The 19,244-nt window shown below is 39.1% G+C and overlaps 1 protein-coding gene and 1 long non-coding RNA gene across 12 annotated transcripts in view; both read right to left on the reverse strand.

The window, feature by feature from the left end:
• LOC101155647 (TRAF2 and NCK-interacting protein kinase) overlaps positions 1–19,244 on the reverse strand; it is a 69,772-nt gene that overhangs the window by 46,747 nt on the left and 3,781 nt on the right. For all 11 annotated transcript variants that reach the window (XM_023951375.1, XM_023951373.1, XM_023951374.1 and 8 more), the window contains exon 2: positions 6,937–7,002. In XM_023951375.1, coding sequence (XP_023807143.1) covers positions 6,937–7,002 — 66 coding nt within the window. The remainder of the gene's footprint in view (positions 1–6,936; positions 7,003–19,244) is intronic.
• On the reverse strand, positions 3,148–4,139 carry LOC110017523. Its single transcript, XR_002292945.1, has 2 exons — positions 3,502–4,139; positions 3,148–3,417 (listed from the first exon to the last, which is right to left on the reverse strand). It is a non-coding gene; the product is annotated as an uncharacterized LOC110017523 (long non-coding RNA).

Raw genomic sequence — 19,244 nt, forward strand, 5'->3', positions numbered from 1 at the left:
CTACTACATGAATTAACCTGTTAGTATTTATGCTTAAAGAGCTTTACATCTAACTCCAACATTTGCTTTGAATTTATATTTGAGTTGGTATGATGTTATTTATAGAATCAGTTCAAATGACTTAAATTAAAAGGACTAAAAAGATTAGACTGCTTTAACAGGTTTAATTTCTGTTTTTCATTTTTGTGTTTAGACGTGAGATTTCAGTTTTGAATTTGGTGGAATGTCCACCTCTAAGATTGCAAGAAACTAAATGTGTGTGTGAAAAACCTCCTTCTTACGGTTAAATGATGGATTTACAAATCGCTGGCCGCTGCTGGCCTGTATTCGGTTTATCAGAACTCATGCTGTCACCAACCTCACCTTCCATTTAGTGGAGAAGACAAACTCACACATGAACCAATCCCCCTTTTTCAGGCAAAGGTTTGACCCAATATAAGAAATGTAATATAATCAAATCTAAGAAATGTTATGATATAAAATACAAAGAAAAAAGTGCAGATGGGGCGGTAAAACACGTCTACCGGCTAAGAAGAGAAGACAGGAGAGTGACAACGTGAAGGAGGAGGAGGATGGTGGAAGCTGGGAAGTAAAGCGGCACGTTCAGCACATTGGCATCATGCTCCAACAGCTACAGAGGTTAAACCGACAGCCGGGCTGATTTAAAGCAAAGGCAGAGGGTGAGAAATAAAACAGAAGAAAACCAAAGAACAAGAGAAGATGAGGCTGGGCAGATAACCTGGGATGACAGAGGGAGACGGGGATAAAAGAGTGTTTCTGAGCTGCTATTGGTTATTGATTGAACTAGTGATGGGTAGTAATTTACACAGACGGGAGGCTTTGTGGCGTGCACTACTACATAAGGACAGGTGGATCCATCTTGGAAAAATATTGTTGAAAGAAAGAGAAAGAAAAACAAAGAGAGAATGACAGATTGTTATTGACATGAAGCACGGCTAATTGACTCTGGTCTAGGTGGCAGGAGTGCATTGTGGGTAATTGGGATGTGTGGCCTTGGAGAAGCCGGAGTGTAGATGTGGGCCAATGAACACACTGCCAGGTGTAAATGTGCGTTGGCATGTTTGTATCCCAGGAGCACATTCTCTGTTCCCACGGTAACAAACATCCAGCTCAGATCACATTGACGAGGACAGAGGGGGAATGCAGAGGGGGAATGCGTATATGCAGACAACACAAATAAAGCAATAAACATGAGCGGTTACACAGTAAACAGCTGCAACAATCCCTCAGCATATGGCAACACAAATCACACTTATATTATTATTATTAGAGAAACAGATAAACACAAACCAAAACTGAGAATTCCAGACTGAACAGCTGAAACCTCCTAAGAGAATCAACAACAGCACAAATTCACAAAAAACTTCAGATACTATCTGTTGTCAGACGTGTGAACTTATGTAGCACTTAAAAATCTGTCCTCGAGACTGGGCAATCTTAGTTCTGGTTCTTAATTAATCATTGAAACTAACTTCCTTTCAGGACCACTGCAGTCATGTTTCTGTGGAAATTGTCTCATGTTATGCAAAACATGAGCAAGTTACAAACTGCAAAAAGAATGCAGATACTCAATACCTTTGGAGCGTTTTAGTTTTCTTTTTTGTGCAACATTTTTACATAATACCACAGAAATGATGGGATTTTATCATCTACAAAAAGAGATGCAACTTTTAGAATAAAGCTCCTTGATGCCTAAGTTTATTTCCAGCTATGAAAGAAAAACTCACTTGTTTTTATGCTTTCAAGTAGAAGCTAAATTAAGGGACTTTTGGTTTAGAAGTGGTTCACAGCATATTTGCATGAATAGGTGTCTCAATAGGGACTATGATCATTTTAATAGGATATTACTTATTTAAAGGGCTTAAGTGTTCTTTCTATTTAAATGACTGAAATCGTTAACTTGTAAAATTACACAGAAGTAAACACAATTCACTGTTTTCTAAATAAACATTTTTAATTTATTAAAGGAGACAAAAGGGCTGATGTCCAGGCCTTATACACCTAACTCAAAGGGTCCCCACATCATTATACTGCCACCCTCATGTTTGCCTGCTGTGATCAGGTTTTTATGAGCAGTTCTTTAATGAACAGTCACAACAGTTCACAAAAAATGTTTTTGAAAGTCTTACAATACATAAAAATATGTTACTGAACAACTGAAAAGCCATCATTCTGTAACGTCACATTAGTGGCTGTATTCATAAAGCTTAAAACTAGTTTTAATTCCCCTGGTATAAATGGTGGGTAACATGATCCTAGTGTCCAACTATTTTAAATTTGTTGGTTAAAGCTCTGAAATTACAAGCATTGATGTTTGGCTTCGGCTTTGGTGCTATTGATCCTTCTTGGGACTTGAGCGGCTGCATAGCTCAGCTGGCTAAGTGCAGGATTGGCACATGCGAAATTAGGGTTCGATTCCCAGGGGCTGCGATGAAGTTCATCCAATCTAGGTCCTTGGGCAAGACCCTTTGCGCTACTGCCTAACTATTGTTACAAATTGTCCCTTGGTATCTAGAAAACTGTGTCTTCAAAACAAAAACTCAAACTTAACACAGCCTTCTCACAAGCCAGACTAAACTAAATTCCACCTCCACCCAAGTCTCTAATAGTTGTAACCCTTGTGCTATCTTAGATGACCCCACCCTTACATTGACGTGTTCTCCCTACCATGACAAAGGTGGATTAAGGTGGAAAGATTTCATGTAATCCATGGACACCAGTGAGGTTCACAAATCATTGAAGAAAAAAGGTTCAGAGCACTGTCTAGTGGGTCTAAATGACCCAACTCCCAATGTTAAAGTGCCTAGGATAGCACAAGGGTTAACTAAGAAGCAGACAGCACAAGTAAACCTCTTATTTTCACTGTACAGATTAACCCATAATGGTGACATCAGTGTAACAGAAAAACATCACAAATGTTTTATGTGGTACACTTGGTTTGTATATAACCTTCATAATTTAATTTTTAAGAGAGAATGGGTTTGGGTTCTTATGGGTTAGATAAATCTATAAAAATATTTATTTTGGGAAAACGAGCAATTAGTGTTCTTAAAATGAAAATATTAAAGAATCATGTGTATCTTTACAGTTATTTTGAGCCTTTTCTTTGTTTGTCACATCATTTTATACTTACATCTTTTGTATTTCTTAATAATAAAACAAAAGAACCAATTTAATAAGTGCATTTATTACTATGTTAAAGAATAGTCACATTACATTTTAAGCCACATGGATTTAGGAGCATTAATTCATGTCAATGAAACTGTATTTTATTCTAACAGACACTGTAGTTGCATTAGTGTAAACCATACTGTTGCCGTTTGTAAAGAGTCACTGTTGTGATGTGTGAGCATGCAGCACAAAAGCCCATGAGGTCCAGGTCTCAAACTGCCACTTCTGTGGAACACACACACATCCAGAGTGTGTGAGAGTGCATCTTTCAAAGCCGCAAAGAGCTGTGCACACTCTTCAAATATTCACCAGACTGAGGAGGAGCACAGTGGACGTGCTCTGTCGTCAGGGAGGAGGAGGGCGGACACCTGCTGTCTGCTTTTTCGACTGCATGAATACAGCAAAGTCAAGGTTAGAGAGTATCTGAAGCACACAAACAAGCAGGAAATGGCTTGTTGCACCCCGAGCTGAGGAGACACCCGATGGAACGATGCACTCAATGTGTCATCTGTCATGATTGTGGGTTTTTATGAGAGAGATATGGATAGAAGCGCCGCAAACTTGTCCTTGAATCCATCAAGGGGGGAAAAAAGTGATCTTCAGTGCGTATGACACGGAACTGTGATTAATCAATTAACCAATCAATAAGTCTGGCTGTCAGTCAGTTTTTCTGAAAATGAATGGACAGTAAAGGAGTTGCTCCATCCTCTAAACATGGCACCTTGGGGGAATAGCAGAGCCTCCTGGCCAATAATCCCCATCAAACATTTAAAAGCTTCAGAGGGAAAAATGGAGGGAGGACACGGTGGAGCAACAAAGGCGTGATAAAATAAGAAATGGCAGGAAGAAATACTGACGAGGGAGTGGAGGAGAGGCAAATGATGGGAGAGAAAGCCGAAAGGAGGAAACAGTTTGGTAGCTGAAGAGAGAGGGAAGCAGATAAAGAATGTGTTTAATTATTCAGCATTACTGTGTTCGCTATTTATGGCCTTTTAAAGAAAGATAGCTGGAGATATATATAAATATACTGTTTTATAGGCACTGCCTGCTGTCTTGAGTAAACCTCACTTCAACGTTTCAACCAAAAATCAAGGAGAAACAGAAATAAGAGTTAGATAAAATTTTAATGTGAAAATTGTTGATACATAAAACCGTATTTTTCGTAGTATAAGTCACCTTTATGCACAGTTAGGCTGTGGGTGCAACTTATACTCACTTATATGGGTTTTTGAAAAGAAAGAAAATATAAAAATAAATAGCAACAACAGCAAGAGGGCACTGTAGATGTGTGTTTCAATTATTGCTACTGACAACAACACAGAAGAAGAAGTGTTGCTCAAACGTATTTTCTCATCAAGCTTGGAAACGTTCGACAACCACTTCCAATGAAAAGTGTTTGCAATCGCGGGTAAATGCATGCTTTGAGCTTTTGCATTTAAAACTCTTGTAAAATGTGAAACCGTTCAAGTTTTTAAGTGCGTTTTCGGGCTCTAGGTACAAAACACGCAGCAACTAAACACGTGGAGCAAGATTCACAAGATTTGCGCCGCTTTGACATTTCACACCAAGGCTTGTCCAAATGTAGGTGCATGTGTGTTGGGTAGCGACATCACATTGTGAACACCGCTGTATGCTAAAAGTGCATTCAAGAATACCAGTTTACCACGATAAGAGTATGACTTGTGTCTTTTTTCTTCTTCTTTATATGCATTTTTTGACTGCTGCGACTTATACTCCAGAACGACTTGTAGTCCAAAAAATAATAAGCAGTGCGGCAGAAAGGAGATGAAACCAGAGTGAGATAAGATCCATTAACGGTGGAACAACATAAAGCAAATCTGTTGTACGGTGTTTTATGATTTTTATTACTGAAAATCCTTAATAGAGAAGTGGCTTTAGGTGTATAGGGAGAGGCAAAGAGGGAAAAAAGCACTCAGATGGAGATCTGTATCATAACTATAAAGGGGGAGCGGAATAGTTGATAAACCTGTTATCTCCCACTCACAGGCACACATAGTAGGCCTGCCCAGCACATTACTGGACTTCTATCAGCAGTAAGCTCCATACTGACCTTTCCTTACATATAAACTAGACCAAATACTCATCTGCAGATGGGAATGAGGTGGGAAATATAATCATCACAGTTACAGCCTAAAAAATTCATGTTTACAGCAACAACTGAAAGAGAACAGTTTGAACAGATCCTAACTTGTTGACATTTTTACATCACGTAGTTGTTTTAGAAGAGAAACCGAAACCTTGCAGTGCAGTTAAAAATGTTAATGATTATTATTTAACAACTGGAAAAAGACGCTTCAAAAAACAGGAATCCTAAATAAGGGTCTAGAGTTTGGCTTCAGTTGTTCAGACATTTGGAGTATAAGCTAATATTTGCCATTTATTGTTATTTTTCTGAAAGGACACACATGTGGAGCATGTTGCAGCATGATGTATTCACTAACGCTACATAAGAGACACCTGTAGTGCAGAGAATGACACAATTTTAAATCTAAAAATAACTCTCCAAAATTTAGGTCTTAAATAATAGGTATAATAGTGAGCAGTAATAATAATAGTAATAGTAATAATATTAAGCATCTTTTTGTACACTTTAATTATTTTTTTTTCTTTCTTTCTGCAAAGTACTCTGAGTCTTTTGCAGAGTGTTTCAATGATTACCATTGCAAACCACTCTCATATTTTTAAGTATGACTACTTGCAGAATCATCGACTTGCATTTTTTTTCTGCCTCACTGTATATAAATGTATATGTATATATGAGATCCAAGGGACAAATGCCAGTGCTGCAGGCATTTTCCGGCTTGGTAATGTACAAGATCAGCTGAACATCAGCCGGTAAATGAGACATGACTTTCACCAAGACACCAGTGAGCAGAGTCAGCCATAAATAGATACTTGTTGCTGTCTTCTGCGTTGCTTTTACTCCTTCTTTCTTTTGGCAACAAAATAACGTGCACACGAGAAGATGTCAGATTGTCTCTGGTAGCTAAAGGAGCATGCCTGACCCCTGTCTGACCTTACACTTGGTCCATTCAACTGTAAGAATTATCATTCCCACCTGTCCTTGACTCTGAGGTCTATCAAACACACCATCTAAAACGCATTTACTATGACATCCCAGTAAACAATGTTGACAATAGCAAGAAGTAATGGAAGAGGCTGGTGCCACCTCTTGTATCAGGGTGAAGCAGCAGCTTCAAGAAAGGAAACCATAAGAGCAAGTGGCCGTAGAGGAAAGAGGAAACAGAAAAACAAACTGGGACATGTTTCTGTTGTTGATAGAGCTACTCAAACCGCAGTGATGTAACAACTGTAGAGCAACTTTTCTCAAGCTCTTCCTGTGCCCCAAAGACACGTTTCCCCTAAAACATCTCATCTGGAGGAGCAAATGTAAAAGACTATTGTGAATATAGAAAAGGAATGATAAAGTACAGAAAAATGGGCTCTGGTATTTCCCTGAAAGATGTGCCCCGGATCCTACTATTCCCTTCAATATACGCTCCGTTTCTCTTAAGCTCCTGGGCTGCTTTTATCTCCCGTGTTCTTTCCTGTTCCTGTGGTCTGTTTCCTTCACACACAATTCAGTCCTTTATTTCAGATCCACTATTTTAAGAAAAGAGCCCAGAGCTATTAGTGCAGGAAAGGATTGCATCAGAAAGCCTGAGAGAGAAGGGTGTATGTGTGTGTATAGGGAGTATCAGTGTGTTTACAGCAGAATTTTACCTTGTACACCTGCCCATATGTGCCATTTCCCACCAGCTCAACCACCTCAAAGATGCCAGCGGGATCCTGCAAAATAAAGGGAAAAATAGAACAGTGAAGATCCATGCTCTGAAATACGAACACATGTGAGGACACAAAACACATTTGGACATTTCTGAGAAAAATGTAAGGAACTTTCATCAGATGTTTAAAAAAGTATTTTAAAATGTTTTTTCCCCCAAAAAATACAAGTGAAACCTTAAAAGAATTGCAATGTTAGCAGTAAATTCTAAAAGTATTAACTCGACAAAGTTGAAAAATATTTATTTATCCATCTTTTACACCTGCTTAATCCCTTTCAGGGTCACTGGGTTGCTGGAGCCTATCCTAACTACTGTTGGGCGAAGGCAGGGTTCACCTGTCGGCAGTTCGTTGCAGGGCAGTTGGATATAATTATCTAAAATTGGATCTGCTCTGTGGAGAATTGGGGAGATCATCCATCCGTCTTTGCTTCCTGCTTTGTCCTGTGCTGGTCAAGGGAGTTGCTGAAGCCCATCCCAGCTACTGTAAGCAGGGAAATAAAAGCAGGGAACAACCTGGACGGTCCATTGTAAGACCACACACACTCACACCTACACTGCAAAAAGCAGCCCTTTAGAAATAAGTAAAAAATGCTGTAAACCTCATTGGAAGATTTTTTTAACAAGCAAAGAAAATCTGCCAATTTTTTTCTGCAAGACAGAAAAAAAACACATTTTTTTCTTTAAACAAAGCTCCTTTTACTTTCATAAGATTCAGTTTTCGCAGTGTATGAGACACTCCAGAGAACCAATCAACCTTTACAGCTTTTTTCCTGGATTGTGGGAGAAAGCTGAAGTATCCAGCCGGGATTCAAACCAAGGCCTTCTCACTGAGTGCAGCCCCTGTTGGATCCTACCAAACACTAAAGAACTGAACCAGTGCTTGGCAGTCAGCACCAAAGGTTGGATTAGGGAAGTTCAAGTCTTAGATGTTTTCTGAGCTGCATCTCACAAACCTCGGAGATGATGATGCAGACAACCTTTCTCACAGCCCAGTTATATAAATACTAAAATGCTGAACACAATCAACACACATAAACACTGCGAGGCATGACCTTTTATAGAGAGAAAACCAAAGTGTTTAGAGTTTTCCAGCAATCGAGGTCAAACGCTCTACAAAGATGAAAAACTCCTGCAGTGATATGTTTGCTAAATTGATTATTTATTCAAAGCTGAACATTTTTCTACATAACAAAAACAAAATTAAACAAAATGGGTTCACAGCAAAAAACGTTAGAGGAAACTGGCATTCAAGATTGTTGCTTTGGTCTTTGAGTCTATTGATTGCTGGTTTGGAACCAAAGTTAGAAGCACTTTTGGAGGCAAACATGTATGTTTATACTCATTGTGATGTTCTGGTTCTAAGATGATGTCAGATGTTGATTTAGTCTTCGTTGTAACTCATCGGTCTTTGTTTCAACCTCACCTTCATCATGTTTGGACTCACTCTGAAACCCAGTACTGAACTGTTTTAGGCTCAGGTCCAAACTAGGTGACAATTCAGACCCTCAGAAGCGAGACTGCCAACACTAAACTTGAAGGGCCTCGAACAAAACCCACTGACCCCACAAACTCAAACACTTCCCCCTCCCTCTGTGCTGTGTGTTGCTACGGCATTCCAACAATAGCTGGCATTCACACGCTCTCCTTCCTTCTCCCTCTCTTCCACTTGTTTCTCGCTCCGCCAACTTCTGTTTCCAGAAGAACTCCATTTAAGTCTCTCCTGGTCTCTTTTATCTACACAAGTCTTCCATTTCTAACAGTGTTCATGACAAGTTGCCCTCGCCAGCACTCCACTCATTCCAGAACCCAATGACTTTCAGTCTCAGAAACATACTTCTTACAGTCAAAAAGCTCAAGTTTGTTAGTAGTTCTGAGCTAAAAGCTTCATTAAAGTCTTAAAAAACTTCAAAGAATTCCCTTAAAGTATTTCTTACCCCAACATTAATGCTTCAATATCAGAAATAATTCAAATGTAGAGCCTTGTTCTTGTTATGATTTCGTTCACAAATGGAAAACTGATCGTCCACTAATGTTTTTTTTCTTTCTGAATTACATTCCTATTTTTATTGCAAATAGAATGATATAATAACTTGACACATTAGGGGGGATTCTTTGCACATGAGCTCTGGAGCACACACAGGTTCACACTCTAAATGTCTGCACAATAATCTGGGTCATGTGGTTGCAAACAAGCCCGAATCAGCACAATTTAAGTACTGTGGTATACAGCTAAGATACTTTAAAAAAAAAACACACAAGCAAAGCCCCCATAAAATGTGTGAAGGATATCACTTTTCAGAATCAAAGACTTTTTTTTATTTCCTCTTCCTTCACTTATTCAGTCTCTACTCTAATTTTCTCTGCTGAAAGTCGCCTCTTCTTTCTCACATTCATGCCTGTTCATGTTCAAGTGAACTAACAGATACGTTTTCTGAGTCACAAGCAGCTCTTGGAGCTCCTCCCATCACCGGGTGATTGGGATAAACTTGAATCACAGTCAAAGTTTGTTGAAGCTTGCATCTATATCTTTATCGTTTGCCGTCTCCCCTCTTTGCCATCGTTTCTCTGTCTGCATCTCTGCCTCCTGTTTATCTTTGTGCTTCTGTCTCCAAATGTTGCTTTCTGTTGGTCTCAGCAGACCTGTCAACCTGTCAGCTGTTTTTGAAGACAAGGCCTTGTCCTTTTCTTGCTCCCTCCTTCCTTTGGCTGTCATTTTCTTCATCCTTCTTCCTCTGTCGGGTTCTGCAGACACACATCTGTCACGTGAAAACATCCCCCCAAAATGAATTCTCTCACTCTCTGTCTCAAGTACATCCTCCTGCTGTCTCACTCTCTGAAAAACCACACTTGCAGAGTCAAACGCTGAGCCAAAAGCAAAACTCCTACACCGGTTCTGGTGCTCAAATGTTCAGACGAGTGTGAAAAGGCCTAAAAAAATGAAGAGTACGAGTCTATTAAATGCAGAAGATGAAGTTATACAACAAGCTGTGTGACTGTGTTGACAGGTGGACCTTTCTACCCCTCATCACTGTTTTTGTGTCACTTGTTTGTCTGTGACTGTTTGCATGTGTGTGGCTTTGCATGAATTAAATCTGAGAGCTAAAAATAAAGTTCTAACAGCAACTTTCAAGACAACAATTCCTTTTCTTTCCTGTGTACACAATCAAGTGAGAGTAAATGCTCTTATTTTCAGTTAAATTATATATATTTTCCTTTTGAAACATTTCTGAAATGATTTCCATCGTGAAGTTGCTGCATCTTCATCTAAACAAACCTGTGCTTTGGATGACCTGGATCATTATCTTTACAACAAGGAGGAAAGATATCAAATATTCATCCTCTAGGTATTAACATAGGACAAAGTAGGGTAGATTTTGTTTTAAAACTGGGTTTCTGTTACTTCCGCTTTGGGAAAACTGGGTGTATTTTTGGAAAGATGTTGTGTTTGATATTAAACTGCTCCCATGAATTATTTTGTTTATTTATTATAGGTTCTGACCAGATGGAGGAAAAAAAGAAAGTGAAGAAGAACACGGGAAAGGTAAATAGGGTAAAGGTGGATGGATGGGGTAGATGGTGCAGATTACAGACTAGCTACAGTAAAACATTGAACCCAAAGAGAGAAAACATTAACATAGACTATTTAAGTTGCTTCAATTTTAATGTTTTCGATGTCATAAACAGCCATTTAAAGAACAAATGCACTTTTGGACACAACAACACACACATGTCTATGCAAACACAAAAAGCTCACATATATATTAATATAAATCCATGGCTCCTCCTGTCAGATGCTTTTCAACATTGAACGAGACTCTAGGGATTTCCTGATTTTTTTAAGCATAAGTTGTAAACTTGTGCTTACATGTATTTTCTTAAATATACTTAAGAAAATACATGTATAAGTACTGTATATGTATTGCAAGTATAAGTGTAGACCATGTATGTGTAGGAAGTATACTAACTGAATATTTCTTCAGACTAAATTGGAACATTTTAAATTTACAGTATATAAATAGTACATAAAAAACAAACTTCAAGTATACTGCCTCACTTTTAGTATAGATTAGTAGACTTACAGTACAGTTAGACTATTTTGTGTTAAGGGAGATCTAGTCAGGCAAACATATAACTACTTCTATTAAGTTTGTCTCTACAATTATTTAACGACAAAGAGCTCCAGATTGAATTTAACAAATGAATTTAGTCTCACAGATTAGATTTCTGAAGAAACAGCAGAAAACACTTAATGGTTTCTCAAACCATCGCCTTTGCACAGACGGTTAAACCACATCAATATGTGGCAAAAATGTTTACAATTAGGTTTGGTTAAGAAAAACAAAAACATATCAAAAGAATTTAAAATCCTCTCAAGGACAGAGTTACTGTCAATGTGAGCTGAGTTTAAAGCCAATGGAGCGGATTCCTTATATTTCACCATATATGGTGTTAAAATCCACAGGCAGCATAAAAAAAGAAAAATAGATTTCAGGAAGTGAAAGATTCCTCATTGTTGCCTCAATCTTCATTGTGCAAACTGTATCATGTTTTCTGCTGCTTTCCACTTATTCTAACCTCAAAAATTAAAGCGACTTTCAAATTAAAGGATCCTAATTTGTTAAGAAAAATGCAAATAAAGATCCACGCCCATGAAAATAGTGTTTTTGGTGTGTGTGGTTTTTTTTTCTTCATTTTTCTGATGGTGAAGGACAAATATAAAGAAAACTAAGTTCAAAATTACATTACTGATTATTTCTTAATTCAAATTGTTGTGAATCAGGAGCAAATAAAAAAATATAGTTTGAAAAAGAGCGTATTTGTCACATACAAGCCACAAGCAACCTGCTCCACTTAAAAGAGACCGCTCAACAATGAGGGAAAGGGGGTGGGTTTACTCCATGCCAACGGCCCCACCTACAACTCAGAAGCTAATTTCTAATGAACAACTCCCACTCTGCACAAGCTATCGCCCAGAAAACAACACTTCATTTTTTTCTTTTTTTGGCTAAACACAGCATAATCCTAAATAAAATCTCACTCGAAACACTTTTACAATAGATCAAAGAGGGACTTTAAAAGATTTATCCTTGCTTCACAGCCAGCAAGGCAGAGTGGTTCCCGTTTGGTTTACAGGTGGGCAAAAAATGTGTGCCCCAAATGGGTTTGTCCGTGGTCGCCCCACCTGTGTTTGCACTCAGTAAGCTGGCTCAATGCTAGCCAGCCTCCCGGTAGACAGCGTAGAGAGCTCCGCTCCGGCAGAGCCAGATATGCTGTCCATCGGGCGGCTGGCTGGCATAGTGAGCCAGCTTACTGAGTGCCCACTTACGCCAATGTAGGTAAACACAGGTGGGGCCACCACAGAAACTGCAGACAAACCAATTCAGGGCCCATATGGGACCCACTTGGCTTTGCTGGCAGGGAAGTTGCATTTTAAAGAAAAATACAAGTAGCCTCAAAACAAACAATAACTTTACTACAAAAGTGGAAAATTATTTTAATTCACTTTAAATCAGTGGCAGTTAACAACCAAGGTTGTCTGAATACTCCACACAAATAGCAAAACACATTGTCTAACTTTCTAAATTATGATTGTTATAATTTAATTTACTGCGACACACTGGAAAACGGTCCAGCATGTCCCCTGCTTTCGCCCACGAGTGGCCGGAAAAGGCTCCAGTAGCCCGGTGACCCCAAAACAGGTTTAAAAGATAAATAAATAAATGAATAATCCATTTGAGTCCAGATCAGTCCATCAGAAACAGGATATCTTTGAGCATAGAAAACTAGGCAGAAACTTTCAGCAGAACCAGACTCTGTGAGGGCAGAACAAATCAGACTTGATTTGAGCAGTCACACCAACTATTTACAGTATTTTTCTTCTGACTATCTTCATTACATCTAAACAAATACAGGCCAGACTGGAAAGAATATCCAAATGAACATAATAAGAAACAGAAACTAACTACTGTGCTTTCTGAAACTGTCATTCCCAAACCGTTGGATGAGTAATCATGATAGAGTCTTCAGACAGGAAAAACAGAGGTATTTCCGCAAAATCATATTTAACAACACACCAGTATTATGACACTTACAATAAACAGATTAGCTGTCAAATGGCAGCACAATGCAGGTTTATTGTGTTATTACTACTTAACTTTTCATTTGGTTTGCAGGATAATCTGGATTAAGATTTTATGTAAATTAGTTTAAGGTGCCCCGTGTCCCACAAATGTGTGAAAGAGGAGTCAAAAAACCTTTGACTTATCATGTTTGTAACCAAAAACTTGAGTTAAAAAAAGAACATGTAATTGGACATGACAACACCACCAGTTAGTGTCAACATTAGATGACCATTTATCTGCCACTTTGGACCCACACTGCTGCACAACATTCTAAACAATCAAACACAAAAAACAGGTTTGACACTACTTTCAGTGTTAAGATATTAAAACACTGACAGTTTCAAAAGAATCAGCAAAGACTAAAAATTTGGTTTATTTAGCATTTTTTAAAGTATTAAAATGTATGTAGCCTATTTAGCATTTATCCAGGCACCTTTACCTTGCTTGCATGTGGTTTAGATTTGTGCAATATTTTGTCTTTTTAAACTTTTTCCTCTTTATAAGCATATTTACAGCTACGGTAACTTATCTTCATTGTTTTAGCCTTCTTTATTTTCATAGGTTCTTAACCATAATAGCACTTGAAGCCGAACAAATGTCTGGTGTTGTGACTTAACCACAGTTTAAATGACAATGTGAGACAACATTTCTGTTGTTGATTTAATTAGAACAGTGAAATGTGTTGTTAAAAATGCCTAGAAAAACCTTATTGTGAAAAACCGGAAGTGTTTTTATTTTGAAGGTGCCTTTCATGAACTGCATTGAGTGTAACTGTGTTGTTTTTCCCCGACTGTTGGATGAAGCAGCAAGTTCATGTACCCTTTACCCTTCAATAAATTCTGAGTAAGAACCCAGAAGAGCCTCCGTCATCTATGCAAAAGCTTTCACTACATAACATCTGGTATTTTGAAACGTTCAAACCCTGATGGCATAAATTCACTGAAAGCGCTGCATTGAACCCTGTCCCTGTTGTCTGATATCTCTTTTTCAGTTGGTACAAACCAACTTTGGTTTAGCACCTTTTTTCAAAAGAATGTTCACAGCTAACCCAAAAAAGTTGAATAAATTGAAGGATGAGGTTTTTGAAGGTCAAGGGCATCTTCTCAAGGACCTGGTAGGCTTACCAAAATACTCCTCAAAAGTTGTTCCACAAAAGTAGAGCACATCTGCTAACCTTGTGCTTTTTTTGTAGAAGCTGGCCTGCAGGTGCAGGTCTGATAATAAACCAGACATCCTTTTCTGTGTCACTTCCCAAAAACAAACTTAGACACCAGCCAATGAAAACAGCACCAGCTCATAATGTGATTAAATATGTAAATCCCAAATCCATCTTTGACATTGTTTTCTTCAGGATGCCAGAAAATATTAAGTTAAGTAACAATCCCATGAAGAGTAGGTCTACTGTTGCAACACCTCAGTGGTTCAGGTTAGCATTAGAATTTGCTGACATGCAATCTTTGTTATGCATGAGACAGAAGCAAGGTGAGTGCAGTTAATATGTGCAGAAAGTGACGTGTCAGAAAAGTGAACTGAATTGAATTAGAGACCATAAGAGGATGATGAGAGTCATGCTGAGGCGGGATCTGCTCCCCGTCAGACTACTTACACTTAACATGGCTGCTTGATGCTACAAGAGGCTGTGGCAGCTTTGCTTCTGGGACGTGCCATCCAAACATGAGCAGCAACAAAACTCTTAAGCTAAATAAACACCGAGCATGTGACACGTGTTTAAGAACGCACTAAACGTGGGTTCTTGAATGCACATTCAGCCCACAGTGTGTAACCCTTGTGCTATCCTAGGCACTTTAACATTGGGAGTTGGGTCATCTAGACCCACTAGACAGTGTGCTGAATCTTTTTTCTTCAATGATTTGTGATCTTCACTGGTGTCCATGGATTACATGAAATCCTCTTCACCTTTATCCACCTTTGTCATGGTAGGGAGAACACGTCAATGCAAGGGTGGGGTCATATGATAGCAAAAGGGTTAAGCTGGACAAACAGGGAGGGGCTTCTTCTTCTTTTCCTTTTTCTACTCTTTTCTAGCGCATTTCCGTCAACCACAGTTGGAAGACGCTTGGTGCAAAATATCAAATTGGGTGGCAATCTCACAAAACTTGCTCCAGCCTTTTTTTTTACAGCTCTAATCCAAGAAATGAAATGTTTGGTGTCACAAATAGTACCGGCTGGGAAAACACAGCAGTTATGAATTTATCCTTTATGATCAATTTCCAAACAATTGGCACCTACCAGAAAAGGACTCCATGCATAAGTCACTACAAAATCGGAGTCCCTGACAGTTTGACCTAGCTTAACTTTTAACACACATTCAGTGGCTGCACGTTTTGTATGTTTAGCCTGTAAACAGTCATACAAACTTGAGTTTTGAACATGGAAGCATAAAAAGTATATGAAAAGTCTATGTAAACACACGACCTGGACTTTTTATCAGAAGTAGACACTTGTGCCTGTGTTGCCAAGGGCAGTGTTAACGTAGCTTAAGTTCCAAAAGCACAAGTTAAGGCCATTTTTGTTGCAGTTCAGAACAACGCATCTGCTCATTGCCTCTCACCTCCCTTCCTGTCCACCCATCATCTCACACCTCATCCTGTCTTCTCCTCTCCCATCCATCCATACTCCTTAGGAATCCGCGCTTCGTCAGCTGTTAACTGCCACTCTCCCCGTCTGTCACATGAACATCTCCTTAAAGACCTACTCTGATGAAAATCATGTTTTTGTGTTTTTAACATGTTTATGTAGCATTTTTCTGATGATAGGACACATACGAAGAAAATAAAGTAGTCAAAATTGAATTTCTGAGTTTTTCTTTGTTCAAATGTGTGAATCAGAAGCAGACCAAAAAAAAGCCATTTAAAAAAGAGCTTATTTGTGACGTAGAAAATACAATGGGCGGGCCACAAGCTCCCTGCTCCGCTCCACTCTCATGTACTGGTATCCACTTGTAGACAAATAGACACATCTTAGACCCTCCCGCGAAGGAGGGTCTAAGGGCAGGGATGTCCAGTTTAGTTTGGTCAATTTGTTAGTTCAATTTAGTATTTTCCTATTAAATTCTTTGGATTCATGATCCTTTTGATTTCATGTTTTACTTTTTCAATTACCGATTCGAAGCCCATCAAGACACATTATCCTTGTCCTTGCTGCCAATATTGCCTGCCATTTTGCTCGCCATGGTGCACTAGTAAGGTTAGGTTGGGGTTGTGAGAGGCTGTAAGCTATTGGAAGAGTATGTAACCAGATGGCTGACGGGGACAAGCTTTGGGCGTTGATAACAAGAATTTCAGGGAAAATGTGAAGATGATTTTGGGGATTACGTCAACCTGAAGAAGACAAAGGAAAGACAGGGTGGTGTCTGAAGGCACCAAAACTCATTCATGCCGTTTGTTCTGTCACAGCTTGACTAAGTCAACTGCTTTGTTTGTTTTTTCCATCAACTTGACAATGAGAGATAATTCCCTGGAAAACAACAGATCACCTGTCAATTACACATTTCTGTGGAAGTCAGTAACAACTTAATGCAACTTAATTATTGTGGGAAATAGGTCAGCAATAAGCATGCAGGCAAAGCTGAAGAGAGCCTAGGAGGAAAAAAGAGGCAGCGACAAACGGCCATACAGTATATGGACTATTCATGAATAAGCTCTGTGTAAGGCCCGGGGCGCTGCTTTGGCCCTGTTACCATGGTCTCTATGGTGAGGGGCTGAGGAATGTGGCCTTACTGGGCAACATGGGTTTACGGGGAAGGAGGGGGGATCTCCAGATAAGGCTCTTTGACTACTTTAGTCTCTGGTCACATCACTTTTAGTCCAAGCAGTGCCTCCTCTTATCCTCTTTTTCTGCTTTCCACTTCTTTAGGGGCTCATTCAAAACAAGACAGACCGAACAACTTGGTTCAGTTAAATGAGGAATAGAAAAACATGTCCCTTTTTCCTTGTTTAGGTTTCTTTCATGTTGCACTTTTCACACCCAACTGTGTGTCAGTCATTTAATGCCTATGACAGAATTGACAGTAAGCTAACTATTAAAATCTTAGGGTATTTAAAAGAAGACTTAATGGACTTTTAAATGAAGCTTTGGTGCAATTTCAATAAGGAAGATCTACCTCACTTATGCTTTGTGTTCACGTAACGCACATTGGAGCGACCACTTCCAATGAAATATCTATGCAAACGCGGGTCAAAGTGCTCGCATTCACACATAGTTACACACATTTTTAACTCAGTTTTCAGGCTCTATGTACAAAACACTCGGCCACTGAACACACTTTAAAGGTTAAGACTGGTCCAACTGTTACCATTCAGGGACTCAGATTTGGTAGTAACAAATGGGTTTAGCATCCCTTTTAGTTCACGAAAGTGCCAACTGTTTGAAAATTGACCACGAAGGAGAAATTAATAAATGCGGTTTGAACGGTATTTTGGAATGCCCTCTAACCACCGTCAGGGTCTAGGCTCTGGGGTTTATGTAGGGTCTGAGTTCAATCCAAGCAAGAAGTCATCAACCCAGAGCCAAACCACCAAATATTATGAACTTATTTCATGGGCATTTTTCTGTAACACAAATAAATCTTTACTCGCATTTCTAATAACTCTGTTTTGTTTATGTTTTGTGTGTTTGAGTGGGATGAGGAGAACTTTGTTTTCATGTAAAATGCAGATTGCATAAAGTTCTCTGCAGTCTTAGACAAAAACTGAAAAAGAGAGTAAACCCAGCTCGGGTTGTACATACTAGTCCTGCATCATATTGATAAGCGCTGGCCCCTTCTCACTATTTGCCAACAAGATATTTTTAATTCTTGATCTGAGCTTCTTCAAATTAGCACTGCAGCCATTTAATTCTATCTACTTGATTTATGAGACATTCATGTCACGCTGCTCTCTCCAGTGTTGTTCTCCTCTTTGGTTTCCTGGCCAATTGGTCTGCATTCACACTAAGCGAGCAGAACTAGATATCACTTGATTGAGGACAAACTTTTTCAGTACAAGTGTATTCATACTGGTACCATTTGATCTGAAATTCTTAATTTTTTCAGCAGTCCAGGCGAGATATGAAAGGGTGCACAATCTTGTTCAGACTGCTATTTATTTGAAAATCCACTCAGTGAAATTGTGTTTTTGGTGTTTTTAACATATTCTTGTAGCATTTTGCTCATGATGGAGGACACGTATAAAGAAAAATAAGATTGAAACTGCGTCTGAGACTTTTTTTTTTAAAACGTTATGAATCAGAAACAGATGAAAAAATGCAAACTACAATTGGAAGGGAGCAATCATCCTTCTCTGCTCCATTCCAATGCATCTACTTGCAGACAAATAGATCCATTAACATCTTTGTTTTCCTCGTCCGAGCTGATATCTGGCTCGGAACTGTACAGCTGGATAGCTCAGATATCAGTCCACATTTTGTTGCACTGCTAATGTTAGCTTGGGGTTGTGAGGGGCTGTAAACTAGCGGAAGAAAGTGTAAACAAAGGGATGATGGGATATCAGTGCAGGCTTTCGCTCCACCAATGGTCCCGCCCACAATTTAGAGGTGAATTTCTAATGAACTATAGCCAATCTGCACAAACTATGTCCTAAAAAAACAACACAGGTTTTCTCATTTGGGCTAAAAACTGTATTATTATTAGCAAAAGACTACTGGGAACGCTTTTACAAAAGACCAAAAAATGATTGGAGTGGGACTTTCAAATGAGGTGTTTTGTTTTTTTATGTGTTCTCAGATTAAACAAAGCCCTGGCCTGAGCCGGAGATTAGAAGGCCTTAATGAAGAAGACGATCCCAGGAAATGAACTTTAGTCTGAACCAACTTATCCTGACGTGACTGTGTCCTTATCCTCTCCAAGTTGCACTCATCTTCACACCTTCTGGTTTGCTTTTCCTCTCTGTGACTGGGTCACTTTCGCGTCACACTCACCTGCTTTCTCTTTCATCTCAGCTCTCACACCTGAATCCCTGCACAGCACACGACTCCATTGCCAGTGTGTGCGAGTCTCCTTGTTTGTGTGTGAGCAGAGCTGTGACTGTGCTTCTCACTGTTCTACCATCTGTTGCACTCATCAGCTGACTGGACGAGTCAGTGATCCAGACACCTCTGACCTTCG

Source organism: Oryzias latipes, chromosome 22 (assembly GCF_002234675.1).
Source record: "Oryzias latipes chromosome 22, ASM223467v1".
Classification (NCBI taxonomy): domain Eukaryota; kingdom Metazoa; phylum Chordata; class Actinopteri; order Beloniformes; family Adrianichthyidae; genus Oryzias; species Oryzias latipes.